At 37.7% G+C, this 12,405-nt stretch overlaps 1 protein-coding gene across 6 annotated transcripts in view; it reads right to left on the reverse strand.

Annotated features, from left to right (window-relative positions):
- Positions 1–12,405, reverse strand: part of LCLAT1 (lysocardiolipin acyltransferase 1) — a 192,104-nt gene that overhangs the window by 81,612 nt on the left and 98,087 nt on the right. For all 6 annotated transcript variants that reach the window (XM_060169063.1, XM_060169062.1, XM_060169065.1 and 3 more), the window contains 2 exons: positions 9,668–9,814; positions 3,501–3,617 (listed from right to left, as the gene is read on the reverse strand). In XM_060169063.1, coding sequence (XP_060025046.1) covers positions 3,501–3,617; positions 9,668–9,814 — 264 coding nt within the window. The remainder of the gene's footprint in view (positions 1–3,500; positions 3,618–9,667; positions 9,815–12,405) is intronic.

The raw sequence follows: 12,405 nt of genomic DNA on the forward strand, positions 1-12,405 counted from the left end.
CTCATTCTGTCTAACTTTTCTGTGTTTGTGGTCTCCACTCCTCAGGCTGCAAGACTGTAATTCTTCTTGGTTCTGGTTTCTACCCCTGGTGAGTGAGGTTAGTCCAGGGGCTTCTGCACACTTCCCTGGTGTGTAGAGCTGGGTCTTGTCCCTCTGGAGGGCAGGGCCATGTCAAGGGGTATGTTTACAGGTGGCTGTTGGCTCAGGACAACTTTAGGCAACCTGTCTCCTGATGGGTGGGGCTCACCCTGTTGGTTGTTTGGCCTGTGGCATCCAATCACTGGAGCTTGCAGGCTGTTGGGTGGGGCCAGGTCTCAGTGCCAAAATGGCAGTCTCCAGGAGAACTCATGCTGATGAGTATTCCCTGGGGCATCCACCATCAGTGTCCTTGCCCACAGTGAGCCACAGCCAACCCCCCGTCTCCCCAGGAGACCCTCGAAGACCCACAGGTAGGTCTGACCCAGGCTCTTACGGAGTCACCGCTTTGCCCTGGTCCCTGTGCCTGTGAAACCTTGTGTATGCCCTCAAAGAGTGGAGTCTCTGTTTCCTCCAGTCCTGTGGAGCTCTTGCACTCAAGCACTGCTGGCCTTCAAAGCCAAATGCTCCGGGGGCTCCTCCTCGTGATGCCATACCCCAGGCTGGGGAGCCTGACATAGGGCTCCCAACTCTCACTCCTGTGGGAGAACCTCTGTGATATAATTATTTTCCAGCCTGTGGGTCACCCACCTGGTGGGTATGGGATTAAATTATATCATGAAAGCACCCCTCCTACCACCTTGTGGCTTCTTCTTTGTCTTTGGGTGTAGAATATCTTTTTTGGTAGGTCTGAGTCTTTTTTGTTGATGGCTGTTCAGCAGTTAGTTATGATTTTGGTGTTGTAGTGAGAGGAGGTGAGCTCAAGTCCTTCTACTCTGCCATCTTGTCCTCATACATTTCTTCAGTAATTGGTTTTAATATGTGGTCTCCAGGCTTCCATTGGAATATTTATTTATAATGGCCATTTGTTTTAAGAGCAAGCTTCTTTTTCACTTAATTGATAAACAAAAGCAGATCCCAGAAAAGATCAGGAAGTTGTGCTGGGCCCTTTCTGAGTCTTAGGTTTCTTTCCTAAAATGATACTCTGACTAGATGACTGTGCCTGCTCTCCCTGTCGTCTCAGGCAGCATCATAACCACTTCCCTTGTGACTCCCATCCCTCCATGATCTGGCCATTTAGCCTCTTCTTTCTTTTAAAATATTTTCCTTGAAGAAAACCATCCAGCTCACTATTATTACAAAGGTGCTTTAACTAAAATCACACTATAAATATACGAGGCATCATATTACAGTAGAAAGAACACAGGTTTATTCAGTCAGACAAACCATGTTCCAATAACTTTGAGCTGATTCTTCAATTTCTGCTTCAGTTTTGCTCTACAAGTTAAATACTGGTAACTACCAGGACAGTTGTTGTGAGGGTTAACTGACCTTACACATACAGAACACTTAGCTTAATGCCTGGTACTTCGTAAATGCTCAGTAAACGTTAGCTGCTGTTACTATTATAATTATTGTCATCATATTTCTTGTTTCCATTATTATCATAGTGTATAGGACCCATTCTACTTTTCTAACTGAAGTAAATGGAGTCATCTAACTTTTTTTAGCTGAAGCAAATGAAGTCATCTGTGTTTCTTTCTTTACTGATACAGAGAAGGGGGAAAAATCAGTTGCCACTTCTGGCAGGAAAAATGAAATACTGTAGTTGTTGACTAGTACTCTGAGTGATGACTAAGTAATACATGTTCCCCAAAGTTATAAATCAGTTTGCTACCAAAATATTTTCCAGATTTCAGAACAGAGAGCTCTGTAGTTATATCCTCATCCACTATAAAATAATCTCTCAACTATCCTGCCTGCAATTAAAAAGATCTTTATTAGCAAAAGATGTGTTCCAACAGCATGTTCCATGATGTCAGAAATACTTTTAAAGTAATCATTAAATACTATAAAATATCAGATTGTTAGAAAATAAAAAACATATTGTTGAATGAGAAGGGAGGGTCTAAATTGAATGCCACAGTAAGTGGTACCATGTTTTGGGGAAGAAAAACAAAAAAAAACAAAAAGCAGCAGCATCCCTGTTTTAATGTCTTGGTACCCCCCTGTCCTATTCCATAGGCATAAAGAACTATGTTCTCCATGAGCTTCTATGGGTAGATGGACACTCACTATTCATACACAATATGACCATAAAGCCCATGTTTCCATTTCATGTTAGTTATAACCACCGAATTCCAAAAGCAAGCCAAACTAACAGGGACAATATTTTTAGTTTACTATGTGAACTAATAGTAATGTGATTTTGGATTGACTATGCATTTCTTTTATATCATGAGTACTTAGTTGTAAAGATGCTTCGTTTTGGCAGGGTTCACTAAATGAGGTTATACTTTACATCTTAAAGTACATTAAACCCTAAGGGAACAATAGTGATGCCAATTAGGGTAAGAAGTAAGAAATTTATACCTTTTCTTATATAATGTTTCAAGGCCTTTCATGTTAGGCACAAGCAGTTTGATGAAAACATAACAATTATCAAATGAAGGTGATAATTTGTCACAGATGTCACCTTTATACAATATGGTTTGCTAGAAATCAGAGTGGAGAGCAGAAACATGCAAACAAGATTTTTCTTCTGCTAGGTGACTCTGGGCTTTGACTTGTTCTTGTAAAATTAATAACACTTCAGTATGTTTCTGAATAGTTCCTTTTTCGTATATATCCATATGTCTGTTATCCATTTGTATATACATGTGTGTATGAATATATAAGTATTTACATATGCAGCTATAACAAAATGTCCAACTGTTTTTTTTTTCATAAAAATATCAAAATGTAAACATTTAAATGGGTGTGATATGGTCAATGCAATCACCTTGGCTCCAGATGCCCTTCAACAGGCACGGCTCTAGAGGACGTGGGGGTGGGAAGGGGGTAGTGTGAGCCACAGAGTAGGAAGCAGAAGAACAAGGTTCCATCCGTGATCTATGAAAATTTATGAACAACCCTGGATGCCACTTCTAGTTAACAACAAAATACAGGTAGCAGTACTTGCCTTCCTACCAACCGGAATCACTTGTTGCAGTGAGTGGAATAATGTAAAAATATTGTTTAAGCTATAGATAACTATATTATAAGTGATAAGATACTTTCAAGACAGTTTTGCTGCTTTGAGAAGCATTTTAAAATGGAATGATAGTCTAACTGTATGTATTATTTTCTGTCTATTCCAAAAAAGGAGAAAACATGTTTTGTTTTTGACAAAGATTCTTTTATATTTCTAAAGAATACATAATAAAACATTTTAGTGCATGGGGTCAAGTTAGCATAAAAATACAGTGTCTCATTTCTTGAGATAAAGTATGAAAAAGTGCTTTGTAAATTCAACAGAGTTATATGTGAAGTTTAGCAATTTCTTCCACTTATATAAAAAAGTACACTTTGAGATGGGTGCTTACCTTCTCTTAGACGGTCTACTACAAAAGTAAAGCCTGTAGTCCTTGGGTGTAAGACGTACTCATATTTCTGAAGTCCATTCTTTTCAGCAAATTCATTACTTCGAGCCGTGCTATTTTCTAAACAAAACAATAGGCCATTAGAAGCCATAAAATAAAGGAAGATAAGTGAGGTAAGGAAATGGTGCAGAATTTCTTTGATAAAAATGGCAGTTAATGTTTCTGTAATTAATATACTGAATCAAATGATAAGATAGAAATACTTTGGTAAATCCCTAACAAAGATCCCAGAGTTACCTACTTAATTGGAATTTCAGAAATTTTATAATAAGGTATTAACAGATGTTTTATAGCAGTTTATAAATTCATATTCAAATCCTTAAAATTCTTTAAGAGATTTCATAAAATAGTCAATATACAATGAAAACTGAAATACAAATAAAATACTAATAACTAAAATTTTCATAAAATAGTCGTTACATAATAAAAATTGAAATACTAAAATATAAAGATGAAATAAAGTAAAACTAAAATAGTAATAATACATAAGGATCTAGACATCCAGAAGAAATAACTAACAATTTGCCAAATAGATCACCATTTTTTTAACCCAATAATTTAGGGCTTCAGTGCAAAGTGAAGTATCTGCGTTGCTCAGGCACAGAGCACACTGACATTACTAACCAACACCACTCCACGACAGAATGGGCACATGATCAGCACACCATGTACAAACATCTGAACATGGTTTGGCTGAATATAGTTACTGAGTCAAGTATATGTTCCAATTGTTGGCAAAATCTTCTTTTTCCATTCCATGAGGTAACTTTGTAAGTTCCAAGAAGAACCAAACCCATTATTCAGCAATTACATTTGGAAAAAGTAAAGTGTTCAGAAATTTGGCCTTAGCTGCTGGGGGAGATCATGAAATACCTTCTGATGACAGCAGACGTTAGAACCTGCAATCCTCAGCGGCATCCTGAAATTTATAGACCATTCCAAGTCACCAGGAAAAAACCTATATGTAAAAATACTACTTTCCGTGGAGTAAATTTAAGACCACAGAATCCTCAAAATCTCAAAAAACTATAGATGGATTCCACGACACTAAAATATTCAAAAAACACTCCTATAAACTGAGTCAAAAAATTAAACAGATCTCCAGCAAGTCAAAAGTAAAAGCTCTAAACAAGAAAAGTAATAAGCTCCTCTCACATTCATTTGAGGGGAATATTCTGGGCATGGGACTACAGAACAGTATTTTATAGACAACTGGCAGGACCTTACATGCGATTGGGAATCCCAGAGACACCACAAAGAAGAGTAGTTAACTACTCTTCAGTTTGCTCTTCCAGTTGGTCACAGACTTGGGGGATCTGAAGACAAAACTGAAAGCTGTTGTAGAATGTGAATACAGGTGGAAGTAGTTCTAAAAGGCACAGGCACAACGTGGGAAGTAAGAAATAATCACAGATCAGAGATGCAGATTTTCCCCTCCATCCCCACGTTATCTACCCATCCCCAGACTATGATTATTAGGACTGACAGACTAGCACCCCACTTTCTCACCACAACCTCCTATCTCGTTAGCCTGCTCCCTGTAACACTGCAATGCCAGCACGCCTACCACTCCAGTGAGACTACTGGCTGCTCGGATGTTCTCAAACCAGCCAGGCATATTCCCACCTCAGAGTCTGTGCAATGGTTCTTCCCAGAATGCCTTCTACCCAGCCATCTGCATGATTTTCTGCTTTGTTCATTTAGTCTCTCCTTAAATAAGAACTTAAGGGGCCTCCTCAAACCACCTTATATAAAACAGCACCCTATGTCCCCATCTTTTATTACTCTCTCTCCCTCTCTCTCTCCTTATCTTGCTTTTCTGTACAGCATTTATGTATACCAGACATATTTTTATTATTAGTTTTTAATCTGTTTTTCCTCATTAGAAAGTAAGCTTCATGAAAAGTCTCATGAAGAGACTTTTTTGTATATAAATCTCCAGGCACTCATATATCTATTAAATGAATAAGTTTTACATACAAGGGTGTTTAATTGCATGTAATATTATATAATTGTTAAAACCTAGAAAAGCTTTCCTTTCTTAAAACAAAACAGGAAATCATAATATACCAACTGTGATGGTTAATTTTATGTGTCAAACTGACTAGGCCAAAGTACCCAGATATTGGTCAAACATTATTCTAGATGTTTCTGTGAAAGTGTTTTTTGATGAGATTAATATTTAAATCAGTAGACTCTGAGTAAAGCAGACTATCCTGCATAATGTGGGTGGGCCTCATCCAGTCAGTTGAAGGTCTTAAGAGAAAAAGACTAATCTCCTCAAGCAAGAAAGAATTCTGCCAGCAGACTGCCTTTGGACTCAAACTGCAACTCTTCCCTGGAGTCACAGCCTGTTGACATACCCTGTATATTTCTGACTTGCCACCCTCCAGAATCCTTAATTTCCTTAAAATAAATTTGCCACCCCCCACCCATTATCTCTTTTTCTCTCCCTCTCTCTCTCTCTCCACACACACACACACACACACACACACACACACACACACACACACACACACACACACACACACACACACACACACACACACACACACACGGTTCTGTTTTTCTGGACAACCTTGACTAATGATGTGAGAGAATACAATAGTAAGTACAAAGAAAAGTGTAGTTCTCGTTTTCCAATTTTAAAATTACGTGTATGTGTGCACATATATATGCCTATGGATGTGTGTATGTATACGTGTATGTGTGTGTGCGCACATGCACGTATGACCAAATGACCCAAAAACAATGGAACAAAATTAGAATAGTGCTTCTTTATGGGCAGTTGGATTAGAGTAATATTTGTGCTCCCTTCTATGTTTATAAATTTCCCCAAAATAACATATATTACTTGCATAAGCAAAAAAAAAAGTTATAAACAACAATAATATATGAAAATAGAATATAAAGTTAATTTAAACGTACTAATTTGAAAATGTGCAAACAAGTTGGATTCACAACTTGAAGAGGATTATAAAACATTCTCTTTGGGCTTAAAAACCCAACTGTAAAGTTAACTGTGGTAGCTAAAAACACCTTTGAGTTAACAGATACATTTTCAAACCAAAGGTATTTTGCTAGCCTACTTAAAAAAAAAAAATCATATCCCAACTCAAAACTATTTGTAAAATACTGTTTAAAAAAATTTTTTTTAACTTCAAGATCAGTCTATTTATTTCCTCTATCTCGCAAATAGTCTGGCTTTTGCAAGTTGGCCTTAAAATGTAAATACTGTTTTAACTTTAAAAATATTCAACTACATTATGTAATAATAAGTACTCTGGACCCTGAAAATATTCAACTAGATGTTAAGTTCATCACCTAAAAAAGACACTTGAAAATACAGACTGAAAAGTTTTAAATATCTACTTTATAAACTCTGAAGGTCTAATGTATGAACATTTTAATACTAATGTACCAAAGTAACAGCAACCCATGAGCTTTTATCCCTTTAGCGTTTAATTACTAAATAACTTCCACAGTTGCCACTCTTTAGTGTACATTTTGGCATTCACAAGATCTATCATTTCAGTAAATGACTTTCTATACTCTAACACAGATGATATTTCAATACTCAAATTTGAGTATTATACATTCTAAGGATTAAAAAATGTAAATATGGCTGTCTGTCCATTGAAATTTCCTAATGATAGTTCAGTTCTGGGAATCAATCAACTTACAACTTACAATATATTTTCAAACTTAAACAATATGCAGCCAATATTATACTCAGTATTACCTTCTGTGACCCAACTACTATTAGAATTTTAACTACAAAAATCAAACATATACAGTAAGTATAATTTAGTACATAATACTAGTATATAAAAATTGCCGTGCTTCATTTAGCTCAGTTCCAATCTGTCATACATTAGTCAAAGATCTCTTCCTTGGTATTAATGGTAAATGTTTCCCAAAATACTTTAATTTCCCTATTAACATATTACAGTTTAGTCACCCATTCACCTACTTAAGTAGTTGTGTGATTTGTATTTTCCATCTTGCACTCTTTTTTGGGGTACTGGGTTCCATAAATTACTATGTCCACAGAGTGAATTAGATTGTTCATTTACTTGTTCTCCTCTCAGGTTCTAAGGGTTGCCTTTCTTGGTAGCTCTTAGCTACCTCGATCTAGTATTGAGGATTTAGAAGACAAGTTCACAGGGATCTCTCCGTACTATCTGTGAGTTTTAGATTTCAGTTCTAACCTGCTTAAGTCTGTCTTCCCTGGTACAGCAGACGTTTATACATTGGGCCCTTCTCAAATTCTGCTGTATTCTTCTTAAAGTAACCAGGGTACTAAAGCTTTTGAATTTTGCTCTTTTGAATTGAAGGATTCTATAAAACTACTTCCTGTTGTAGCTTACTCCCTCCCCCACCAATATTCATCAACCAGAGCAGTTCTTCTCTCCGTCTTAGAAATCCTAGACTGCAATAGAAGGCTTCACCTGCAGAAATGACCTGTGGTTCAAAAAAGATGTGAAGCCCACTGATTTAGTAAGAATGAAAGACTGCATTTTGTTTTTAATCTTTTAAAGAATTCCTTGAGGGCTTCCCTGGTGGCGCAGTGGTTGAGAGTCTGCCTGCCGATGCAGGGGACACGGGTTTGTGCCCCGGTCTGGGAGGATCCCACATGCCACGGAGCGGCTGGGCCCGTGAGCCATGGCCGCTGAGCCTGCGCGTCCGGAGCCTGTGCTCCGCAACGGGAGAGGCCACAACAGTGAGAGGCCTGCGTACCGCAAAAAAAAAAAAAGAATTCCTTGAGATCCACTGGCATTCTTGGCCTGTGTAATTTGGTATCTGGGAAGATAGAGAAGTCCTAGATATATTCTCCTGTGTCGCCTCTACAACTCAACGATGGCTGAATTTTCTTTAGGAAAAGGACAAGGCCTTTCCAGCTTATATTAGAAATAAGGCTTTAAAAATACCAGGAAAGGGGCTTCCCTGGTGGTGCAGTGGTTAAGAATCTGCCTGCCAATGCAGGAGACACGGGTTCGAGCCCTGGTCCAGGAGGATCCCATATACCGCAGAGCAACTAAGCTCATGTGCCACAACTACTGAGGCCTGTGAGCCTGGAGCCTGTGCTCCGCAACAAGAGAAGCCACCACAATAAGCATGTGCGCTGCAACGAAGAGTGGCCCACACTCTCCACAACTAGAGAAGGCCTGCGCACACCAATGAAGACCCAACGCAGCCAAAAATAAGTAAAATAAATAAATTATTAAAAAACAGGAAAAAGGCAACATACTAACTTAAATCAACAAGTGAAACTGGTTACTATTAGATTCTTTCCTTTTTAAAAAAAAATTAGTTACTTGATTTGTTTTTGGCTGTGTTGGGTCTTTGTTGCTGCGCACAGGCTTTCTCTAGTTGCGGTAAGCGGGGGCTACTCTTCATTGCGGTGCACAGGCTTCTCATTGCAGTGGCTTCTCTTGTTGTGGAGCACAGGCTCTAGGCGTGCAGGCTTCAATAGTTGTGGCACATGGGCTCAGCAGTTGTGGCTCGTGGGCTCTAGAGCGCAGGCTCAGTACTTGTGGCGCCACAGGCTTAGTTGCTCCGCAGCATGTGGGATCTTCCCGGACCAGGGCTCGAACCTGTGTCCCCTGCATTGGCAGGCGGATTCTTAACCACTGTACCACCAGGGAAGCCCAGATCCTTTTCTTATAAGAAAGAAGTTGGAAAAAAAAGGGTCTAATGGATAAATACGGATCTTGGAAGAGGACAGTGAATAGATATTTTAAAACTAGGCTTTGTTCTTCTCTCTCAAGATTGTTTTGGCTACTTGAGGTTTTTTGTGGTTATGTACAAACTATATAAAGTAAAAGGCTGATATTTAAAGTATATACCGAGACTTAAAATATAAAGCTCTAAGATGGCAAGTATAAATAATACCTCTTGGAGTTGCCCATCATAAACTCTATGGGCTGGAAACCAGGAGTTCTGGGTTCTGATGTGCTGCTGACTAACTGAGTGACCCCAGGGATGGGCCAATAATCTTGTTGGTATTCAGCTGCTTCATCTGAGGACTGAGAAGTTTAGACTAGATAGCTAATTTTGGAGTTCCTTCATGTTTTAAAATTCTGTGATCCAAACAAAGGGTACCTTACCTGTGAGATCAGTCCCTTCTGGGAATATGAGGAGTTGAAGTGGTTCATGGATATCACAAAAATAATCAATCATGTCTTCAAAATGGCTCTTATCATCCTTCCATTTCCTATGAATGAAGATATAGGCCGCAGCCTGCATGGCCCAACCTAGAATCAATTTAACAAGTATTTATGTATAATTTTAATACCAATATCCACATATTTCTGAATATAATATTTCAGAGTTTTGGAGTTTTACTATAAATTATTTACTTTCATAATAAGCATCTCATGATATACCTTAAATTCAGCACTGATCTTGGATTAAATAACAGATATACCAGAGAATATTCTTAAAGGAGTCTGTTAAATTCTGGAATTTGCAAAATTCTCAAAAACCTCTTTTCAAGCAAAACCTAGCTATTAAAATACCCAGGAGAAAAACTTCCTTACTATCTATCAGTAACTCACCCAAAGTTAACAATCCTAACTTAAACAGATACTTTAACCAAGTTACCTACAAGAGATATATGACTATGTGTTATCAGGCTTACAAAGCAGTAAGCACGGGATTGTTCTCAAGCCATGTATACGAGCATTGTCTTTACTATTTCCCTTTCTGTACTACTCGATCTCTAAATCCAATTGCTGTTTTCAATGTAATCTCTTCTTTAGAGTTATTTTAAAAAGAAAATACGCAATGACTACTAAACACATTAATTAGAGCATACGCTGTGATCACATTCCCTTTCTCTAAGGCAAATTCAACCTTGCTACTGAAGAGGCAGCTCTAGACGAGCCAGGTTTTTCCCAGCTGGCATCCCTCCCTGGCCAGAAATGACGAACTACTGTGGTAAATATCTGACTTAAGGCGGACAATGAATAGTCTATTCAATAGTCCATGAAGCATGAAACCCTTGGCCCATACACAGTAACTGTCTTGGCCAAATGTTCTCTCTCAGGAATTTTACCTGGGACCATGGAGAAAACAAGCTGGTATATATAAGACAAATGGACGGACAAAAAAAGCAGATAACAGAGACAGTAGCACCTGAGGCAAAGTAAAGGTAGCACACTATAGTGAAGACCTAAGCAACTGCTCTTGAGGCACATAAGCTGATTGTGATCAAGAACAAAAGACAGTCTTCCACAATGGCTGGCCAGTCTTTGGGTTCACCTCTTGGATATCCCAGAAGAGTCCAGCTCCCTTATTGTCATGTGTATCTTTACAATATACTTTTACTAGTTCAGCTAGAGGGGATGAGTGGTAGTTTCTTAAAAACACAACTAAAATAATAGCTATTATCATTTAGTAAATACAGTAGTACCCTAAGAATATATAAAATTATCATTAAATCATGATTTTAAAATCTGTAGGACTTTATTTGGTTTGAATTAAGTCCAAACTAGAATACTGTATTCTACAAATATAAATAAGCATATTCCCAAATAATCCACACTTTAGTATAAGGTCTTGCCGATAATGTGTCCAGTTGCTGCTCACCCACTGTATTTGTCAGTCATATCCACCTGTACTGGAATTGATCCCGCACCTGCCCCCTCTTACATGTCTCCTCTTTTACCTGAGGACACCTACATCCACAGTGCAGTTTGTAGGCGGTATAACTCTGGAATGAAATTGCCTGGGTTAGAATCATAGTTCCACCATAAACCAGCTGTTCAGCTTTAAGCCTTTGTCCCTTATTGACCCCAAACGTAAAAATAAGCATAATGCTGCAACAGTATTTACCTGATAGGAGTTGTTGTAAGAAATAAATTAAGATTATTTAGCACAAAGTATTCAATAAGTAATAGTTATTGTCATTATGATTAAGAAGTTACAATAATACCAAGGATATTGCATCAAGGGACATAAAAATGTAACCAAAAAAGTTCCCATTCACAATTGCCCAGCCCTACGCTGGTGTTTTGGAAATTATAAACTCTATTTTATTATTTTAAAGCTCATGCTTAAAATTTTTTCACCTTTCTATTTTTACAAACATTTAAACTTAAATAATTCTATCAACTTTGAGTTAATAATCTTCCCCCAAACAAAAAATTATGCTTTCCTCTTGTCCCTCTTCCAAGATTTGTAGAAATCATCCAATAGTTCCTCCAAATTGCTATTATTATTACTACTACTATTCCTTATGCTTCACAGAACGATTTTAATTATTTAGACTTGACTCGGGTTAAGTCTGTTGGCTTCTCTTCTTATCATTGTTTCTTATATCCTATGTCCTTCTGTTAGTCCTCCTTAAGGAACTTGTTTCAAAAAAATGTTTGAGTTTTTGCATTTACGAAATGTTTTTTTTTGTTGTTGTTGTTCTCAATTTTGGAGGCTAGCTTGGCTTAAAACAGAACTTGAGATTTTAAATCATTTTCCCCTCGGAATTTCAAAGCTGTTTTTCCCACAATCTTCTTATAGAAGTCTGATATCAATCTGATTTCTGCAGATAATTTTTTTCCCCTCTGGAAGCTTTATTTTCTCTTTATCTTTGGTTTTGTGAGACTTCACCAGTATGGAACTTTTTCATTAATTCTGCTCAGCAGTTGGTACACTCTTCCAATATGAGTCTCTTTAACTTTGGGAATATTCCTTCCATTATTTAAGAAAACACTACTTTTTCTCTTCTTCATTCTCTCAGACTTTCTATTTAGAACTTCTCTTAGATAGATGTTAAAACTTCTGGTTTTGTCCTCTCATACTTTTTATCTCCCTTCATTTGATGCTGTGTTTAAGGAAAATCTTTTAG

The sequence above is a fragment of the Lagenorhynchus albirostris genome, chromosome 13 (genome assembly GCF_949774975.1).
Source record: "Lagenorhynchus albirostris chromosome 13, mLagAlb1.1, whole genome shotgun sequence".
In the NCBI taxonomy this organism is placed as follows: domain Eukaryota; kingdom Metazoa; phylum Chordata; class Mammalia; order Artiodactyla; family Delphinidae; genus Lagenorhynchus; species Lagenorhynchus albirostris.